This window comes from Caretta caretta, chromosome 4 (assembly GCF_965140235.1).
Source record: "Caretta caretta isolate rCarCar2 chromosome 4, rCarCar1.hap1, whole genome shotgun sequence".
Classification (NCBI taxonomy): domain Eukaryota; kingdom Metazoa; phylum Chordata; order Testudines; family Cheloniidae; genus Caretta; species Caretta caretta.
This window is the reverse complement of record NC_134209.1, coordinates 36,875,294-36,897,868: the sequence shown is the minus strand read 5'-3', so window position 1 is coordinate 36,897,868 and position 22,575 is coordinate 36,875,294. Positions and strand designations below refer to the sequence as shown.

General features: G+C 39.8%; 1 protein-coding gene across 13 annotated transcripts in view; it reads left to right on the top strand.

Moving 5' to 3' along the window:
* STPG2 (sperm tail PG-rich repeat containing 2) overlaps positions 1-22,575 on the top strand; it is a 418,033-nt gene that overhangs the window by 197,219 nt on the left and 198,239 nt on the right. The window contains exons 14-15 of one of the 13 annotated variants that reach the window (XR_007356264.2): positions 14,348-14,498; positions 15,555-17,674. The exons of 9 other annotated variants lie outside the window; for them this stretch is intronic. Coding sequence is in view for 3 of the 4 variants with exons in the window: in XM_048847113.2 (XP_048703070.2) it covers positions 1,483-1,589 (107 nt within the window). In the remaining variant the exon portion in view is untranslated. Of the gene's footprint in view, positions 1-1,482; positions 5,908-14,347; positions 15,484-15,554; positions 17,675-22,575 lie in introns of those variants that run through there. 3 more of the 13 variants (XM_075127538.1, XM_048847114.2, XM_048847113.2) reach the window with 3 other exon arrangements.

Below are 22,575 nucleotides of genomic sequence, written 5' to 3'. Positions count from 1 at the left end.
AGCTTTTTTAAAGCTCTTGGATGCAAGTTATTTGGACCTGCTGATTTAAAAATGTTTAACTTTAATAGCTGCTGTTTAACATTCACTTACGTTGCTATTGGAATGGAAAGTGTTTCATCATTATATGATATGACTACATTATCTGTGCAGAAATATTTATTGAACACTTCTGCCTCCTCCACATTACTGTTGATAATTTTAACATTTCCAAATGGACCAATACCATTATTAGGGTGCTTTTTGTTCCTAATAAACTTTTTAAAATTTCTTATCATCCTTAACTCTGCAGGCCACAGATTTTTCCTTGTATCCTTTTGCCTCAATTATCAAAAGGATAATTTTTTCTAGCTTCTGATTTATATTCATCACTATCAACTTCTCCTTTCTTCTATTTGTTATTTATTATATCAATTTGTTTATAGATGCCTTCACTTCTAAGACAGGTTGCTTTTTTAACTTTTTTTTTTTTTTTTAATGTGGACTTCTTTCTGAGTTGTGGGATTGTGGTCATTTGGCTATCTTGTAAAATGTTCTTAAACTATTTCCAATTATCATTCATATTTTTCTGTTTAAATTTCCCCTCAAAGCTATATATATATATTTATATATACACCACGTTATATCAGGGTATGTACAAACACACACACCCACCCACCCCTTGGGAGACAAAAAATCTCACCGCGTTATAGGTGAGACCACGTTATATCAAACTTGTTTTAGCCCTCCCTGTTCCTTGTTCCCTGACCGCCCCCGTCCCCTGACTGCTCCGACCCCTATCCACACCCTCTGCCCCCTGACAGGCACTCACCAGCAGCAGCGGGAAGCGGAGCAACACAGCCCCAGCGCACTCCACTCTGCCATCTCTCAGCCGTGTCGCTCCGCTTCCCGCCGCCAGTGAGTGCAGGGAGGTTGGGGAAAGGATATCCCCTGTAATCACCTGCGGCGGGAAGCGGAGAGCCGTGGCTGGGAGCTGACGGAGTGGAATGGGCTGGAGCTGGGTTGCTCTGCTTCCCGCTGCTGGTGAGTGTGGGAAGATTGGGGAAAGAACGCCCTCTGCACTCACCGGCAGCAGGAAGCGGAGCAATGCGGCCCCAGCCCGCTCCGCTTTCCTTGCCCTGGCCCCAGCCATGTCACTGGGGGCGGGGCGGGGTGGGGGAAAGGTCCCGCACTCACCTGTGGTGGGAAGCGGAAACGCTGGGGCTGGGAGCTGATGGAGTGGAGTGGGCTGGGGCCAACTGGGGACTCTTTCCAAAATAGTAGAGCCTCTGAGTGGCATAGAGACAGGTTTCAGAGTAACAGCCGTGTTAGTCTGTATTTGGAAAAAGAAAAGGAGTCCTTTTCTTTTTGCAAATACAGACTAACACAGCTGTTACTCTGAAACCTATCATTATGCAAGGCACTGCATTTAGCTGTATGGAGTGGAAATCTATCAACTGCATGAAAAAACTTGTACAGATACAGACATCATCTTCCTTTCCAAAGGCAAACAGATGGACATCATACCAAAAGGACTGAAGGTAAAAAAGACAACACAGCCTATGCTGACAGCTTGTGCCACACGCTCTCAAAGAAACTGCAGAACCACCTGATCAACATCCTCTACAGCAAACAGGGAAAGATAAAGAATGAGCTCTCAAAAATGGATACTCTCATAAAAAAACAACCTTCCACACAAACTTCCTTGTGGCTGGACTTTACTGAAACTAGACAAGCCATTTACAACACACACTTTGCTTTTCTACAAAAGAAAATGGACACTAAATTTTCTAAACCACTACATGCCACAAGGGGCCACAGCAATGGTTCCCTCAACCCACCCAGCAATATTGTTAACCTATCCAACTAATACTCTTAGCCCAGCAGAAGCAGCTGTCCTATCTCGGGGCCTCTCCTTCTGCCCCTCCACTCCCACGAACATGATACAGTTCTGTGGTGACTTAGAATCCTATTTTCGACGTCTCCGACTCAAGGAATATTTCCAACAACCTCTGAACAACATACTAATCCACAGAGACCTCCCTACCAACACTACAAAAAGAAGGATTCTAGGTGGACTCCTCCTAAAGGTCGAGACAGCAGACTGGACTTCTACATAGAGTGCTTCCGCCGATGTGCACCGGCTGAAATTGTGGAAAAGCAGCATCACTTGCCCCACAACCTCAGCCGTGCGGAACACAATGCCATCCACAGCCTCAGAAACAACTCTGACATCATAATCAAAAAGGCTGACAAAGGAGGTGCTGTTCTCGTCATGAATAGGTTGGAATATGAACAAGAGGCTGCTCGGCAGCTCTCCAACACCACTTTCTACAAGCCATTACCCTCTGATCCCACTGAGAGTTACCAAAAGAAACTACAGCATTTGCTCAAGAAACTCCCTGAAAAAGCACAAGATCAAATCCGCACAGACACACCCCTGGAACCTCAACCTGGGATATGCTATCTACTACCCAAGATCCATAAACCTGGAAATCCTGGACGCCCCATCATCTCAGGCATTGGCACCCTGACAGCAGGATTGTCTGGCTATGTAGACTCCCTCCTCAGGCCCTACGTTACCAGCAATCCCAGCTACCTTCGAGACACCACTGACTTCCTGAGGAAACTACAATCCATCGGTGATCTTCCTGATAACACCGTCCTGGCCACTATGGATGTAGAAGCCCTCTACACCAACGTTCCACACAAAGATGGACTACAAGCCGTCAAGACACTATCCCCGATAATGTCACGGCTAACCTGGTGGCTGAACTTTGTGACTTTGTCCTTACCCATAACTATTTTACATTTGGGGACAATGTATACCTTCAAATCAGCGGCACTGCTATGGGTACCTGCATGGCCCCACAGTTTGCCAACATTTTTATGGCTGACTTAGAACAACGTTTCCTCAGCTCTCGTCCCCTAATGCCCCTACTCTATTTGCGCTATATTGATGACATCTTCATCATCTGGACCCATGGAAAAGAAGCCCTTGAGGAATTCCACCATGATTTCAACAATTTCCATCCCACCATCAACCTCAGCCTGGTCCAGTCCACACAAGAGATCCACTTCCTGGACACTACAGTGCTAATAAACGATGGTCACATAAACACCACCCTATATCAGAAACCTACTGACCGCTATTCCTACCTACATGCCTCCAGCTTTCACCCTGACCACACCACACGATCCATTGTCTACAGCCAAGCTCTGCGATACAACCACATTTGCTCCAACCCCTCAGACAGAGACAAACACCTACAAGATCTCTATCAAGCATTCTTACAACTACAATACCCACCTGCAGAAGTGAAGAAACAGATTGATAGAGCCAGAAGAGTTTCCAGAAGTCACCTACTACAGGACAGGCCTAACAAAGAAAATAACAGAGCGCCACTAGCCGTCACCTTCAGCCCCCAACTAAAACCCCTCCAACGCATTATTAAGGATCTACAACCTATCCTGAAGGATGACTGAACACTCTCACAAATCTTGGGAGACAGGCCAGTCCTTGCCTACAGACAGCCCACCAACCTGAAGCGAATACTCACCAGCAACCACATACCACACAACAGAACTACTAACCCAGGAACCTATCCTTGCAACAAAGCCCGTTGCCAACTGTGCCCACATATCTATTCAGGGGACACCATCACAGGGCCTAATAACATCAGCCACACTATCAGAGGCTCGTTCACCTGCACATCTACCAATGTGATATATGCCATCATGTGCCAGCAATGCTCCTCTACCATGTACATTGGTCAAACTGGACAGTCTCTACGTAAAAGAATAAATGGACACAAATCAGATGTCAAGAATTATAACATTCATAAACCAGTCGGAGAACACTTCAATCTCTCTGGTCATGCGATTACAGACATGAAAGTTGTGATATTACAACAGAAAAACTTCAAATCCAGACTCCAGCGAGAGACTGCTGAATTGGAATTCATTTGCAAATTGGATACAGTTAACTTAGGCTTGAATAGAGACTTGGAGTGGCTAAGTCATTATGCAAGGTAACCTATTTCCCCTTGTTTTTTCCTACCCTCCCTCCCCCCTCCTCAGACGTTCTTGTTAAACCCTGGATTTGTGCTGGAAATGGCCCACCTTGATTATCATACACATTGTAAGGAGAGTCATCACTTTAGATAAGCTATTACCAGCAGGAGAGTGGGGTGGGGGGAGAGGAAACCTTTTGTAGTGATGATCACCCATTTTTTCATGGTTTGTGTGTATAAAAACATCTTGTGTACTTTCCACAGTATGCATGCGATGAAGTGAGCTGTAGTTCACGAAAGCTTATGCTCAAATAAATTGGTTAGTCTCTAAGGTGCCACAAGTACTCCTTTTCTGAGTGGCATAGAGTAATGCCAGTTCTTCCTCACCACCAATGTAGGGGCTAAGGTGTTAGAAGGGGCATGGCCAGAGTGCTGATGTGCTCTAGTGATGTACAGCTTTGGGCCCATAGCTAGTTGGCATGGTTGAGAGGAGTCCTGAGGCTATTCTAAAGTACAAAAGGGACAGGTACAATGTAGAAATGTTCTCCAGACTCAGTGGATTTCAAATGGCCCTCTTTCCTCTGCTGGTCCCAGAAGAAGTAAGGCACTATAGAGACTTTATCTTTGCCTAGTTATCATTAGGCAACTTTTTAATTTATTACTTCAGGCCATAATTTTCTCATACATGAAGAGTAAATTGCTTAATCATTCTGGTACAAGCTCTCTTTTCCACCAACATCTATAACAGTGTAATAGGGGAGATATGCCCCACACTGGTAATGAGAAAATGTGCCTTGCCCTGATACACCTGCAGCAAACCTCAGGTATGGAGAGGGGCATTTAAGGGAGGGGATCTAGACCAAATCAGAGCTCTGCTACTCTTGTTAAGAGAGAAGCTGGGTCAAAGCCCATGTTAGAAGGGATGGCTGGGCCCTGGGGGATCAGTAAAAGCTGTCTGTTTGCAGACAAGTCCTGAATAGAAGGATGGGATCCCACTGAAGTTTTGTCACAATATCCTGTTTTGAGGGTTATTTTTTTGTTTGTTCCTGATTTCCTTTGGACCTTAACACCTTGGAAATGGTAAGACTGACATGTGCCTTGGCTGGAGGGCCAAAGTACCACAACCTTGGATAGCAGTCTACCAGCACAGCCTGACAGCTGGGTGGGTCATGTTCTGACAGACCTCAGGGGAACACTGCAGAGGCAACTGAGTCACACTCTGAAATTCTAGCACCTAGAAAAAAATTAAAAACAAACAAAAACAAAACAGAAACTAAGAAAACAACCCCCCCATCCCTTTGATTACAAGCAGGGTAAAAACACTTCTCTTCACTTTCATACTTTTGAGGTGCATTACCTTTTTGCAGGTCAGCTTGCAAATCCACTCTTTATTCAAAATTCTGTGATTTCACAGATTCTATCAAACACAGTTTTGTGCAGAAGTACCGTGGCAGCCATTTTGAAAAGCTTTTACTTATGGAAAGAAGGCAAAGAGGAATACAGCACAGCAGATACAGATTCACATTCGATCAGAGATGGAGATATTCCTATACTGAGGTCTTCAATGGGACTTCTGAGTTGCATACAAAAGATGAATTTCCATAGGGAGTCCTAGACAAGACCAGTGTTTTTGTTAACAGTTGAAGCAGTGACATAGGAGTGGTTCTTTGCAAACAAAAGGAAATAATATTCCCTCTGAATAAAGCTCAGGACAGAGTCCAGTCCTGTAAAGAACATTTTCTATAGGAAAGTTATTAAACAATAAAATTGTGTTAAAATTAAATTATAGGAGAACATTTGGAATATACAAAAATAGCTCCTTTTTGTTAGTGAAAATAATAAAAATTCAATCAGATTTGAGGACAATGTAAGTTATATAGAAGATTTAGATAAAAGGTATCAGATACGTGTTTTAAACATAAATCACAGGTAATTAACAAAATACAGATCATTCTTATATGAAGTTTATTTCATGTAAATTGCTATATTTAATGCAAGTGCATTTTAAATTAAAAACATCACTATTTCCTGCTTTTCTGTTTCTTATTGAAACATTTTGAGACCATTAGTGTGTCAGTGACTTGGCATAACTGCCTATGGTTGACTTAAAGTAATAAAAATTGATTTCCAGAGCATGCTAAGTGATGTCAGTGGAGGTTATCTGAATACATTATGTGTGTATCTAACTCTACAGCATCTCTTTTCCACATGCTCTGCAGAAATGACTGGAGATTAGAGACACTAATAAAGTCTGAACTTTTATTTGCTGAAGCTTTTAAATTTTAAATCTAGTGGAGAATCTGGAGAGCCTAGTTTGACTAGGGGGAGGAAATGAAATATGTAGAGTCAGAAAATCAATCCAAAACTATTTTAATGACAGAAGAAAGATGATGAGTTTCTGGCACACAGTCTACAACTGGAAAGGAGTACTTGTGGCACCTTAGAGACTAACCAATTTATTTGAGAATCAGCTTTCGTGAGCTACAGCTCACTTCATCGGCTCACTTCATAGCTCACGAAAGCTCATGCAGTTTCCACGGTAAACATCTGATGAAGTGAGCTGTAGCTCACGAAAGCTCATGCTCAAATAAATTGGTTAGTCTCTAAGGTGCCACAAGTACTCCTTTTCTTTTTGCGAATACAGACTAACACGGCTGTTCCTCTGAAACCTTTCTTTATTGTTGTTGGTGGTCGGTCCCCTTTCATGGAATCATAGGACTGGAGGGGACCTCGAGAGGTCATCTAGTCCAGTCCCCTGTACTCATGGCAGGACTATCTAGACCATCCCTGACAGGTGTTTGTCTAACCTGCTCTTAAAAATCTCCAGTGATGGAGATTCCACAACCCCCTAGGCAATTTATTCCAGTGCTTAACCACCCTCACAGTCCAGCTCCTTTTGTCCCTCTGCCACCCTCACCCTAGGTGATCTTATTTGCTTCTGTGATTTCAACTGCATTGTCAACTGCAGTGACACTGAGTCACAAATCTATCTCACTGTACCTGACCTGTCTACTTTGGTTCAATCTTGCATCAAGGCAGGTGTTTCTGATATTGTCTCATGAAATTAAACTGAATATGGCAAAACTGATCATCTTTTCCTCTCCTGTTGTTGTTGACAGCACCACCATTCTGTCATTTATTTAGGCCACCTACAACTCTGCTTTCTGTAGACCCATGCACCCAGACCATGTTCAAATCTTGCTATTTCTTCCTTTATAGAATCTTTAATATTTAGCTTTTTCTCTCAATCCACACCAGTAAAACTCCTATTCCCTGTCAGTACTATGGCATCCTCCTCCTCTGGCTTTCCTGACATGTTGACTCTCATCAGGTACCCTTACTGTACTTCATCTAGAATAATATTCCTGGCCTGTCACTCTGAAAAGGTACACTTGTGCAAGAGAACGAGGGGGTTAAGAAGGAGGGGCTGTGTATGTGTGTGTGTGTGTGTGTGTGTGTGATTAAAGTAGCCAGAATTTACTTGTCAATCTGGTCATAACAGTCAAATAGATAATAATTTAGATATTATATATCATCAAATTATTAGGAATATCACATCGTATAAATGCCCACATATACACTTCTTTAAACAGGAATACATATCCATAACTTAAGGTTAGAAACATTACAAAGATGTTGTAATTATTCCAAAAACAAGCATTACACAGTTAGGAAATTCAGAGTTAAGGTAAATAGAAATCTAAGCATGTTTAGATGTAGAAATGCACACTTAAGGCACCCAAGCAACCTTAACTCTGACCTATGACATAATGTGTCTTTAAAAATCAATTTACTTTGGGACCACGGACACATAATTATACAGTTGTTCCGTGACATCACTACATGGCATAGTGATGACAATAACAGTTGAAGGCACTCAGAATGTTGCAGGAAATATTCAGCACCTTGCAGATCAGTCTGTTTTCAAGTTCTGGTAAAACCTGGGATGTGTGATTTTTTACGTGAGGAAAATATGAAAACTAAAGGGGCCAATTTTGCTCACATTGAAGTCAGTGGGAGTTTTGCATTATGTTGAGTCATAGTATAGCCTGCCTTTGGCATATAAATTATAGTTATAGATTTTACAGAAGTTAGTTTACTTTCTTTTCCCCTTACTGAATGCAGACAAAGAACTAAAGGAAACAAGCTACAATTACACTGTGGTAGATGTAAAACATGGCTTAGATAGAGTATATGGGAACTCTGGTCTGTTGATAAGGGTAAGGGTTTTTCATATATATATGGCTCTCTTAATATGGCTTTCTCTTGCACAAGTATGTATATATATAAATCATGTCTACTTACATACATTATGTAATATTAAATTTACATTTGCCATTGATAGCAAAGATATTGCGCACTTTAAACTAATAAATTAGTACAAAAATTATAGTACTGTATGAGCAAATCCCAAAGCACAAAACTAGTGTTTAATTTTTAAAAATAATTTAATATGCTGTTTCCCAAACCAAACCAAAAGGATCCTTTTATTATTCCATAATAGTTTGTAGTAGGAACATATGGTTATCAACCTACACATTCTCAATAAAAATAAATCAAAACAAAATACTGTAGGTTTTTTTCTTCTAAGGATCTGATCATTGCTTCTACTTTCATTTACTTGGTGAACTTGCTTTCCTGCAAAATAAATCAATAATTTTTTTTAATCTAAATGAAATAAATTACGGCACTGAAAACTGATTTGGTGAACAATAATCTGTAAAATAATAATGAAAATGTAAACGGCATTTCAAATCAGGAGTTTGTTCTTAGAAGCAATAAATTATTCTATTTTATGATAAAAACTCAATTTGTCTATAAATGATTGCTTTATCACTTTGTACTAAAAAAGACATGGAAATAATTCAATACTAATGTAATTACAATGGTACATTTAAAATATTTACAATGAAATGTATGTTTGCAAATACAAGTTAAATTTTCTCATAGTTACACAGGAATTACCCTACTAGATAGGGCCATTCTTTCTCTTATCGCCAAAATGAACAATTATGGAAGTCCTGCTTGTCGTGGAAGATTTTCTTCACCACAGGTGATTCTACCAAGTCTGTATTTATAAGTCATCTGTTAATAATGTATTATGAATTTAAAAAAATCAATTTTCTTTCCCGGCACCCCAAACAACTCTGCTCTCGTAAGGCTATATGCCATGCTAAAGTCAAACCTTCACTTTGAATGTAGAAGATGTAATGTTAGAATGAGAGTGATGTACTGATGTCTGTGGCAAACTTCTGAGTGTGTTTCTGTTTCTAAAATCTTGAATAGTGCTTTTTTCTGGGTTGAGTAGAGTTATGAAAATGCTGGGCTGCCTTTTTGAGAAAGCTGACTTCTTGGTGCTTACTAATCACACTCTGCCAGCAGCTTTCAGCTCACAGCTATAATATTTCTAAAATTTCCTTCCCTTTATAATTTAGTCACTGCTTGAAATTTATAATGGTAAACTAGTCCTATGCCATCAACTTGTCAAAGCCTGAATGTGGTATGTAATCTCTGACAAAGACCCAAAATAAGGGGCACAAAAAACCTCAAAAAACTGGAAACTTAAAATGTGAGATTCATTCCTGTAGTATAAATAAAGTTTTCTGTAAGCTTATTTTCATATTTTTTTCTTATGTAAATAAATCTCTACAATAAAAGTGAAGCGAGAATGTGTGTTTGGAATGTAGGTAACTTTGGGAAATGAGCGATGTCCCCTGAAACAAGAGAATATTAGAGAGGTATTCTTAGCCCTGTTAGGATTTTCCCCAACTGACATGATCTTGGTTTTGTTAATGTGGTTATTAGACATATTATAGAGAGGTTGTCAAGTACCAGAATTAGATTTTGTGAAAAACCTCAAATTTTTACGGAAGTTAATGTCAAGAGAAAAGTTTTCCCATTATAGTTTTGAAATGTTTCAATAGAAACAATTCAATATTTAATGAAAAAAGTAGAAAAAGAAGATGGAAAATATTACAGAAGTTTGCAAGAAATAAGAATAACAGCAAAAGAAAATGATGATCCACTACTTCACAGAGAGAGGGGGCAAAAATAGCTGTTTGTGAGAAGGTTTGAAAGAGTTAATTACTTGATTCAATCATCTTAAAATATGATTAATGGAATAAAAGTTCAAGGCTGATAGGAACAGGTTAAAAATGAGGAAGGAACTGCACATAGTATACCTAGATAGCTTGAATGTGTGGTACCTGTTTTTCAAAAGGGTAAAAGAAGAACTTTAGAGAATTACTCAGCAGTAAATATAACTTAAATGCCTGTTAAATAGATTGATATATATATTTTCATTCAAATGACTATGGTTCCTAGGCATCTGTGACTTACCCAGGGTACCGTCTAGACTGATGAACAGCTGTGTCCTCTCAGTTCTCCAGTCTGGGGTGCCTTTTACTCTGTTTTGCTGTGAGAGTTACCACTTCTGGTCTGCTCTCCCGCAGCTTCCAGTATATAAGTTACTCCCAGTTATCGTATATGAGTGCTGCTGCCATCCACTCTTGAATTACACTGCAGAGCTACACCAGCAAATTCCCAGTCTCAAAGTTTCCCCAGAAATGCACGTCTTGTACTGCCCAGATCTCTGCTGGACAGTAAAAACTCATATCAAGTCCGTCATTTTATTAATAGAAAATGATATGCACAAATGCCGTTATTCCAAATGGAGTTTCCCAAACACTTCAGTCCAAACACACTGGTTTAGATAAAACAATAAAACAAGTTTATTAACTACTGAAAGATAGATTTTCAGTGAATATAATGAATGAGAATAGGTTACAAGAAAAATAAAAGTAAAACACAACTAATGCCTGATGTAACAACATAGACTGAATTCAAAGTAAAGGTAACACCATAGAGAAGAATCTTATAACTTTACATACAATGTTGCCACACATATTTTACTAGGACAATAATGATTAGACAATTGTGAGTTTTCAGATGATACCTCACAAGATATAATTTGTATGAAATGTATCATAATTAAGACTGCAATTATTTCATGGAGATCACGGAAGTCACAATGGGGCGTCAGAAGTAGAGATTTAGTCAGGGGTATTTTTGGTAAAAGTCATGGACAGGTCACGGGCTGTGAATGTTTTCTTATTGCCTGTGACAAAATCTGATCCTTAATCATTATCCTGTGAAAGGGGTGAACATAGGGGTACAGACCATCACTATAGCATTATAGTACTAAAAATAAAAAAATATTTTTAAGAAGCTAGGCAAAATAGGATAAAGAATAAACAGTAATTAATCAAAAAGAAATCATTCCACAGTACAATTGTCAGTATTAAAATGTTTACATTTACTGCTTGCAATTAATGTTGTTGAATTATTCACAGTGTTAATTACTTGCAAGTACTGAGTGTCAGCATTTTAATGTAACTTTTTTTTATGAGACAGCAAGCTTAGTAGCTAAAGGAAATGGTTGACATATCTTGACATTAGTAAGACGTTTAATACAGTTTATGAGAATATCATGTGGAACTAAAGAAATGTACATTAGATATAATTATTATAAAATAGATACACAAATTGCTAAAATAATAAGATGGAAATTACCACCCTTGGTTCACTGTCAAGTCAGGAAGTGATGAGTGGTGTCCTATAATAGTCTATTTTGGTTCTTAAGCTCTTCAGTATATTAATGGATTGGAGGATTAGGTGAGACCTGCATGTGTCCTCTACTTCTATGAATAAAATGAAAAGTTAACAGTAGTTCAGTGCAGGGGAAGCAGGATATCATGTCCCTCACTTCCCAGTTTTATACAAGCCCTGTAGAAATAAAGTATAAACTTGCTAAACTGGAGAAAAGGGCTAAAATCTATAAAATGAGTTTTAAAAAACCCAACTATATAATGATTCCTTTAGGAAAATCAAATAACTGTATAAATGGAGAATACTAGGCAGGTAAGGACCATAGAGAGAGAGATGGGAGTTATAATGGAAGATTGAATATAAGTCAACAGGGTAACACTCTAACAACATAAGGCAAATGATACGTTGGTTTGTATTAAGGGAATATTATGTGTAAAACATGCATGGTAATTATTCTGCTCCACTTGGCAGTGATTAAGTCTCTGTTGGAATACTGTTCAGTTTAGAGTATCACATTTATACAAAGACAAAGTGAAACTGGAGAGAATTAAGAAGTGAGCATCTCATGAAAATTCTGAAAAAGAAAGCCATTTTTCTGAAGAAAGCTTGAAGTTGTTAAAAAGCATATATAAGTGGAAATAAAATTAAGATTTGATTTAATAATTATCCCTAAATATGGAAAAAGAGAGGGACTAATTCTTTTTAGTCAGTGAGGACAGGACAAGTAGTCAGAGATGTTTCATCTTGGTGGTATGCTGTGCAAGGAATCAAATCATCTCCAGGTATCCCGAGGGAATCTTCTGTAATGCCTTCCTGTCCTGTGGAGGTTTCATGTTAGTTACAGCTTCAACCTTACTGTCATTTGGCCTGATTCCTTTGATGAGAATATGCATGCCATGCAGTGCTTAATTTGTAATGAAAGAGGAGCTCAAACAATTAGGTACCAGGGCTCAACCAATTTTTTTACAATCATAACGAATGCAGCAAGTCCAGAGGTGCCAGGGCAATGAACTGCTAAGCTTAGAGGTGCTGGGGCTAAGCCCTGGCACAAATTAAGCATTGATCCCAAGTATTTGATTTCTTTTACCATGAACTAAATTTTATCTGGGTTGACCTTGATATTCTCAATTTGAGCCCTTGCCATCACTATATTCAGTATCTGATCATGTTCTGCCTGAGTTGAAGGCACTATTATAACGTCATCTGCTATTATATGGACACGTGCAATATCAGCAAATGTTTTATTTTTCTTTTGTTGAAACACTTCACTGAGAACATAAGAACAGCCATACTAAGTCAGACCAATGGTTCATCTAACCGAGTATCCTGTCTTCAGACTGACCAGTGCCCGATGCTTCAGAGGGAATGAACAGTACAGGGCAAATTTCAAGTGATCCACTGCAAGTTGTCCACTCCTAGCTTCTGGCATTTGGAGGTTTAGGGATACCCAAAGCATTTGGTTCTAGATTAGATTATAGAATATCAGGGTTGGCAGGGACCTCAGGAGGTCATCTAGTCCAACACCCTGCTCAAAGCAGGACCAATCCCGAATTTTTTGCCCCAGATCCCTAAATGGCCCCCTCCAGGATTGAACTCATAACCACCCTGGGTTTAGCAGGCCAGTGCTCAAACCACTGAGCTATCCCTCCCCCTTTTTAAAATGCCAGCTCTTCCAGCAGCATTAATATCATCTGGGAGGGGTGGAAGCACACCCCCTTAGAATCTCAGGGTTGGAGGGGACCTCAGGAGGTCATCTAGTCCAACCCCCTGCTCAAAGCAGGGCCAATCCCCAATTTTTGCCCCAGATCCCTAAATGGGCCCCTCAAGGATTGAACTCACAACCTTGGGTTTAGCAGGCCAATACTCAAACCACTGAGCTATCCCCTTCTGTCTCTGACCATCTTGGCTGATAGTCATTGATGGACCTATCCTCCCTGAACTGACCTAATTCTTCAGCTACACTTTTGGTCTTCACAACATCACCTGACAACAAGTTCCACAGGTTGACTGTGCATTGTGTGAAGAAGTAGTTCCTTTTGTTTTAAGCCTGCTGCCTATTAATTTCATGGGGTGACCTTAGTTCTTGTGTTCTGTGAAGGGGCAAATAACACTTCTCTATTCACTTTCTCCACACCATTCATGATTTTATAGACCTCTATCATATCCCCCATTAATCATCTCTTTTCTAAATTGAACAGTCCTGGACTTTTTAAACACTAGATGACTTTATTCCAAAAGGTAGACTGAGAAACTTTTATCAGCCCCAGAGTGTACTGAAAGTGCGCAGCTTAGACAACTCCTTATGTAATGTCACTTTTCAATATCCATCTTTCTCATGTAGATTAGTGAATATGCTTTTACTAGCTAGTCAGCACTGAACACCTGCTAGTGTGAGGATGGAGTAAAATGCTCCTTCAGAATAGCCGTATTAAGGTCTCTGGAATCCAAACAAATCCTAGTCTTACCATTTGTCCTCCCAGTTATGACCAACATATTAATCCATGGAGTGGATGTATTCATTTTGGCTATAATCCTTTCCTTTTCTAACTGCCTGCCTTGAGTCTGTTGGTCATTACAAAAGGCATAATTTTGCAACCCTGTATGAGAAGGGTGTCTGATGGGTTCATATATATGCAATGCTTCCCATGGAATCTCCTAGTCCCTGGGGGGGAAAAATGCTGCTGCCTGGGGTACAGCATACCTTTTCTGTGTATTCGGTTTAACTGTGTGCAAGCTTCTCTGCCTAACAGAGGTGTTGAAGATGACTTCATGATGGAGAACTTGACAGTTGCTGCTATTAAGGTGACCTCTCCTTCAGAGTCTATTCTGCAACCGCCTATACTATAAGCCAAGCACATCAGACTGCTGTATCTGGATGGAACCTGCTATCTTTTTCAAAAGGTGAACTGGTAAAACATTAGCTTCAGCCCCAGTACCACGCTTGAACTTTGTAGGAATATTCCTTATATACTCTGTAGAATACCAATGTTCTGCTGAGTGCGCTATAGGGTTTCTATTACCCTACAATACTGTATCTACAAGAGATTGCTCACGTTCTGGTTTAGCCAGAGATTTGTCACTTTGTATTTTGGGTAAATTTGTCACTCTGCACATAGAAGAATAGCGATTTAATTTTCCATTTTGAAACATTTCTCCAAAGGGCTGGACAGACGATGAGTGGGGTATGTCTTATCACAGCATGTGCAAGTTCTTTGTGTGAGCTGCCGGTGCGTCTGCTTTGCTGTGACTCTCTAGTGGTTGGGCCCTGCTCATGTTGCTCTGAATACTCTTTTATGCAAGATTTGTATGAACTACTCAGTGTGTGGCCCAGACATGATCTCTATTTGTATCCTTATAATTTGTGAGACTCTGCAAATGTCTGTTTCTTTTTGCAAGCCCAAATCAGGGTCCTTCAGCAAACTTCCCTCTAGTCCTTTATCAGTAACAATGAACACAGATTTGTGAGCATGCCATCTTCACTATTTCCAAAATTACAATTTCTTTCTTTTTGCTTGTAATGTACTTGTATATCTGTTCTCCTAGGTGTAGGTGAGACCGGAATTGGTATCATTCACATGCCACATATTCTTAGTGTTGCAATAGTTTCTCAGTATTGTGAAGCCATCCAAGCGGGAGCATTTTCCGTGAACTGCTGGGAGAATATATTATAAACGTCCACAGACTCCTCTCCCACTGAATACAGTAAAATCACTACTTTTATGTCTTCTTTGTTTTTATCTGCTCCTGAGGCTTTCATATAGATGCAAAAGTGTTGTTTCCATCTAATCCAGTTCTCAGCAAGATTACTAAGAAAAATAAAGTTGTGGTTGGCTTGCAACATTCCATGTTCAGATTTTTTTAAAATACAATTTTCTAGTTTAACTGCTTTACTTTTCATTTCACTTTTGTGTTTGCACTGTACCTCAATATTCTGTACTTTCTGTTTGCAATCCACAGAGCATCAAGAACCAGTATATTGACTCTGTGTAGTAGTTTGCACCATTTACTGATGTACTGTGCTCCTGACAAAAACAGCCACTTCTTGCTTCGTGCAGAATGTGGTCACTTTTCACACCATGTCATGCTTTCTAGCACAGTCAGGTAGCCTAGTGTATCTTCCTCAAACTGCAGCCTCTGTCCTTCAGGAACCAGAGTGGACTACTTTTCCAAATTTCCAGAAGTTATTGTGTCTGCCAAACAAGTCAGCACATATTATTGCTAAACTGAGAGCTGTATTTGCGAGACATGGAATTGTTGAAGAATTAGTGAGTGAAGATGTTCCATTTGCAATCAGAGACATGGGTAACTTTGTAAGATCTTGGGGAATGAAACTCACTCAGTCTGGTCTTGGATACTCACTGTTTAATGGAATGGCTGAAAGAACCTTTCAGACAATAAAATCAGTGTTTCACAAAACTGCTGCATCAAGTAGAGATCTTATCTTAGTGCTTTTGGAGTTGGGAAACACATCACAGACAGGTATGGAATACTGTCCGGGACAGTTGGTGGGGAGGATGTTGAGAACAACTCTTCTATCCTTACACATGCTGCTACCATCCAAAATACCTTGGAGGGCTCACACCAGATGAAAATTGCTACAGGAACGACAGAAGAAATATAGTGACCAGACAGCTCAGCCACTATCTGTGTTCCATCCTCACTATCCAGTATGCATGGAAAGAACACAAGTTTGACAACCAGCAAGGGTGGTAGCTACATATCCAGAGCCACCATCATATTACATTGAAACACGTACAGGAGAAAGGTACAAACTTAATAGAAAGCACTTACTACCTGACCATTCAGTGCCAATAACAGATACACAACAGATATCTAAACCAGAAGACTCCCAGGAGCAGCAAGTAACACCTTTCCCAGAAAATCAGCAATCAGAATTGACACCAACATATTCTGAGACACAGGTTGCATCAGTACAGTCAAAGTAAATTCACAAGAAGTGGTTATCAGGTGCCCATGCCAGCATGATACCAAAATTTTTCTGACAGCTTTTTACAGAACTGCATGCAGAAGCCTACTGAGCCAGTGATAAAGATTGAGCTTCATCAGGTTAAGTGTTAACAACCTGGCTGTGGACTGAGTGTTATTTATATTCTCACTTATATTTTGGTATTGCCCATAGATGCTGATGTTGTTCAAACATATATGAGGAATCAGTCCATGTCCCAAAGAGCTTGCAATCTAAAAAGACAAAAGACAAAAAAGTGTGGGAGAAGCAGATGCAATATGTAAACAAGGTAGTCAGGATAATGACTGGCATCCATTTTATTAGTACAAAATGTTTTAGTTATAAAGATATTTTAACCTTTGGTCATTTTTTATTGTGTATATTTGTAGAGAGGGAGAGAGAGTTATGACTATTTCATTTATTAAAAATATTTAATTACCCTTGTCCATTCCATTTTCTCCAACTGGTTTCAGGAAGAACTCCTTAGTTAGATAGAGTCTGTTTAGGCATCATTAAGAAACATAGTTTCAGAAAGTTTTGATGCTGTGTTAGGCTAATTTGCTTTAAGCATTTGGTCAAGGTAAATGCTATAAACATTACAAGATGATAGACAATTTATTCTGAACAGTTGAAACGGATATGCAAACTTTTGTTAATCTAATAATTAAATTAAGAAGTACTCTGTCACAAGAGGATATTATGTATATTAAGTTGGTAGGTCCAACTAAATTTGATCTCATCCTATGCTTCAGATATATCTAAGGTACTTCTGCATGACATGTTGCCTATCCTTCAGAAGAGCATGTACTAAATAATCTACCTAGAAAATTAAACCAATAAAAATGCCATGAGTAAAAGTTATAGTGCTCTATTTAAATGCGGAAGATATCTCATGATTCTGTAATTACTGAACTGCTGAGTGAATAGATGTGATATCAGTTCTCAAACTTGTATTTTAGTCCTCCTGTCTCTGGGAAAAGACTTGCAGGTTCCAAAAGGGGTGATGTTTAGTAAAGCGGAACACAAACTTTTCGAATATGCTTCTCTGTTTATTGTTGCTGTTTCATTTATTATATGTTACTACATAATAAAAGCTCCTGACGTATTTTGATATGTTGCACACACTGTGAAATTTCTAACTGACTTGCTCAAATAACATCCAGCTGTGTAATAAATCAGTGGAGTTCACTGTTCTAACATATTTCAAAATTTCAGAGAGAATGGTGGAATGTGAATAAGGACTCTGAAAAACAGATGTGAACAATAATATTTCAAAGCTGCAACCTTGCCATAACTTAAATTTGAGTGTCATACATTCTACTGTTAAAACCATAGATACGTTAAAAGGTTCCGTAAAAAATAAAAACGCATGGAAACCTACAGAGAGTAAGACAAATTCTTGTTCAAATGTGTACATATCTTCATTAGATTGTAGGCGTGTGTGTGTCACATGCACCGGTGCTGGCAAGTTTTCCCTAGCGATATCCTTAGGGGCAGCCCTGCATGTCCCCTGGCTTCCTTGAGCTCCAAACTGAATGTATAAAGAGCAGAGCCATCCCACCTGTCCTTCAAACCGTAAGAATGAACTGTGGTCAGTAGTGAGAGCATTTCAGTAGTGAGAGCATTTATAGCATCTTTCTTCTGTGAACAAGGTCACTTATAGTTAAATAATTTTATCTTGCAGTACTCATTGTTTCATCCTTTTCTTTTTTCTCTTCTCTTTTCTCTTTTCAAGATCCAGTGGGCCTCCAGGCCCTGCCTGGTACTGGGGGGGCCTGTGCCAAGGTCCCTTGGTTTTAAGCCCTGCTTAGGCTGTCATAAGCTGATGACTGTTAGTGACATTCTGTCTTGCTCTTTAAAGTACTTGGGTGAGGCTCACATTAGAGACAGACATCCAGTTGGCTGTTGCTTCAAATCCAGAATAAAGAAGCAGAGAAAAGAGCATCTTAGATATATTTTCATGTATGCTGCTCTTTGCCCATGTCAAAATCCTTCAGTGGTCACAAGGGAGCTCATCAGCCACTTCTTGGAGTGCCACCTGGGTCTTGCCAACAGACAGAGATGTAGGAGATCCCCTTCACTGGGGCTCTCCTCCTTGAGGCATAATAACTCGGACCACTCGCAGCATCTGAAGTGTAAGAAAAAGATGACATTGGCTTCTTCAAAGTCCCTCTTACAGGACTCCCCTTCAGCAGAAGACCAATCTGGAACTGACGGTAGAGCATGCCTTTTAGCTTGCCACTCCATGGTACCGGGTCACAGTGACTCTCACAGGGTTGAACCATTGACCCTGCTACCCATCCCAGGACTATTGAGACTGGCTACCTCGTCAGTGATGGGAGTAGATTCATCATTGCTGATTATGGCAGGGCAGTCATCCATTTTGATGCTTACAACACCAGAGGCCTATTGTACGTTTCACTAATGCCATTGTCACTGATTCAGGGCAAAGGTCCTCTACTGGCATGGTTACATGTGCCATGCTAATCAGCACTGATATTAGGGTCAGTTATGGCCTCAGGGGTCTCAGAGCCAGTACTGCATTCATCGGCCTCCTCGATGATGATGTCTAGGCCATTGATACCGGCTTCACCTCATCACATGGTACCAATCTCCAGGAAGGCTTTGATGCTGCCTCTTGTACGACAGTCTTGATGCGAATTCCAGTCCCGGTCTCTGAGGACTCCTTCTGGTACTGCACCAAATTGGCCTGTGTTGTATTTTTACTTCTTGTCAGTCTGAAGTGGTTTCTTGGGTCTCCTGTTCTTGGTCTCACAGAAGATGCTTTGTCAAAGCACATGCAGAGATTGGGAAGCCTGGTCTAGGCAAAACTGGTCCCCCTCCAATTCTGTATCAGCCTTATGCCTTGGGGAATGACTCTTGCATAGAGATTGACATCTCTGCTTCCTCATAAAAGCAGATGACTAAGAAGAGAGGCTTCCCTGTTAAGTTCTGACCACTAATGGTCGGTACCAAACAGCCTCCAGAAACAGACTTAATCATAGGACTGGAAGGGACCTCGAGAGGTCATCTAGTCCAGTCCCCTGCACAAATGGCAGGACTCAGTGTTAGAGAGACTTGCTGGATCTTCCCCAAACTTCCTTGGACTAACATACATGGCTGCACAACCGCAAGAAAGTTCTGCCTTGCCTCCTCTGAATATATCATTCTTGTCACCTGATGATACTCTCATACTGGAATCTTCCTCCTCAGTACCAGATTACTATAAAGTCTACCTAGAGATCCTGAAAAGGATGGTTACATCTCTTGGTATTCGGATGGACCTGGTGGAGATGAATCCTCATATTGTTATAGACCTTTTGCACCTGGCTATCGCAGGGAAGGTAGCCCTTCCAATAAATGAGGTGATAATGCAATCCATCATGTCACCGTGGCAAAACCCCTCATCTAAGTGCACAGTTAAGTGAACAGAGTGCAAATACCAGGGTCCATCCCAGGCATTTGAGCCATTTTATTCACACTCTACATCAGACTTTTTGGTAGTGGCAATGATGAATGAAAGTCACCAGCAAGGTTGAGCTAAGACTACTACCAAATAAAAGGAAGTAAAAAAGTTAGACTTTTAGGGGGAGAGATGTATTCAGCTGTGGGACTATATCTCCTCACTGCCAACTCGCCAGCCCTCTTGGCCTGCTATGACTGTTCAAATTGGGAAGCAAAATCTCAGTTAGAAAATTATGGCCTCAAAGCTCTAGGGAACAGTTCCAGTCTGTCTTGTTGGAAGATTGTCTAGTTTCCTGATCAGCGCTTCAGACATAAGCAACATATTTCAAAGAACAATTGTTACAGGAAGGTGAGGAACCATCTCGGAACAACCTGTGAATGGTAAAATTTTCAAAGATGCCTATGTTATTTAGGGTCCTTAATTTCTACTGACTTTATAAATGACTTAGATAGCTTTGGAAAATGGGACATAGGCACTTCTGAAAATTTTACCCAAAATGTCTTAGAGCCTGAACCAAAGCCCAGCAAGTTAATTGAAAAGCTCCCAAAAACTTCAGTGGGCATTGGCTCAGGTCCTCAGATTGTCAATATCTGATCCTACACTCTTTGTGGTTAGAGTAGATAGACATTTACAGTGGGAGATAGTAAATACCATTCTGCTTGCTTTTCTACTTGTATTACTTTTTAAAAAAGTTATGAGTGAATTTAGTGTTTATGAAAGACTAGCAGCCTTAGCCAGATGTAGTTCAGGTAGATGCCGTGCAACTTAATGAGCTGGACATCTGAGGATCCAATCGGCATGTGGATCCACAGTGGTACAGAGGCAGTATAGTCCATCTTGTTCCTGACATAGATGGTGTGGCCAGAATACTACCAGAAAATCCTCAGATGCCAGAAAGGCTGCTGTGGGGAGATTTGGCAGCTAGTGTAGTTCAGGCAGTCCTAAGAGGCTGCTCCAAACCATGTCTGAGGCTGTTCCAGTCTGTGGCCAGAAGTAGGATTGGGAACCCACAAATGGATCCTTTGTGCCTCCCTGCCACCTCAGCTGAGCTCAGTGCTTATTAGGCACAGCTGAAAATCTGATGCTTTGAATTTGCACCCCATTAAAAAGCATGCTCCTGCAATGTTTCAGTGTTGTTTGCAGAACAAAAATGGCAATAGTGCTTTGATTTACGAATAAAGGATGTCTTTGCTACTAAGAGGGCTACACAATTTTTTTTTAAAGAAAAAGCTTTTAGATTCTAAACAGTACAGTGAAATGTAAACAAAAACCTCATATTTCACAGGTTTTCTGTGCTCATAGAGATCTATTTTTTTCTGAAAATCACCATCTGCTAGTGACATCTTGCACCATGTATTGTTTTCTGATTATGCTAGTTATAAAATATTAGTTTTAAATTTAGAGAAAAGCTTTATTCCAGGACATAGAAATATTTGTTGCCCTTATTTCAAATTATTTATATATTATATATATGAAATTAAACTGCGTGATGCATATCATCTTCTGAAAACATCATCGCTATGCAATAGGAATTTTACTAGATAATAATTTTGTGTGTGAAATGAAAAAAAAGAAAAAAGAAAAGAAAAGTGAACAGGGGAGCCCCTTTTAAATGCAGAGCCAACCCCCAGAAGAGAAGAAAGGTCCTCTCATTTTATAATATAAAATCAAGAGAAGCCTGTCTTACATATGCCTATTGTCATCCTGGCCATTTTTCATGTATGGAGTATTTCTTTTCCTCACCCTTCATCTGTCTGTCTTTATAGATGACATTTTCTTTCAGGTAGAGATTGTGTCTTCCTGTACGTTTGGAAATTTCTTTGAACATTTGGGGTGCTTTGATGATGTAAATTAGGGTGGTGACTAGATGTCCCGATTTTATAGGGCCAGGCCTGATATTTGGGGCTTTGTCTTATGTAGGCACCCATTGCCCCCCACCCCCGTCCCGATTTTTCACACTTGCTGTCTGGTCACCCTGATGTAAATACTAATAGCAGTTTCTCATACACAAAACACAAACCCACACTTCCCGTGTGAATTGCTTTTATCTTAAACAAACAAAACAAAAAAGAATAAAAGAGAGAGATCGAGAGAGCGTACAGCATGTGTCATAGATTGACAGCTGCTTCTGCAGACAACAGAGACCTAGAAAATTAATGGAGCAGTACATAGAAGCCAAAATCATAAATTACATATACAACTCTTAAATTTAGGCCTATGTGCTTCCCAGTGCTAGTATAATGTTCTATTTATTACAACAAAAATTAAACAAAACACCCAAACATAGGGATGTAAGGGATATGTATTACATCCCCGTGTCTGGGTGTTTTGTTTAATTTGTATTGAAATAAATAGAAAAATAACATAATAGGGAAGCAGTTGGACCTGAACATAAAGTTGTGTATGTAGCTGTGTAACTATTTAAAAATGAAACTCAAATGATATTTCATCATTTTTTTAGATGTTCAAATTGATTTGCCATTGTCTTGTATTTCATTTTGCTTTATAAAGGCATGCTTGAAGTTTTGTCTGTTTGCTGGATTTGA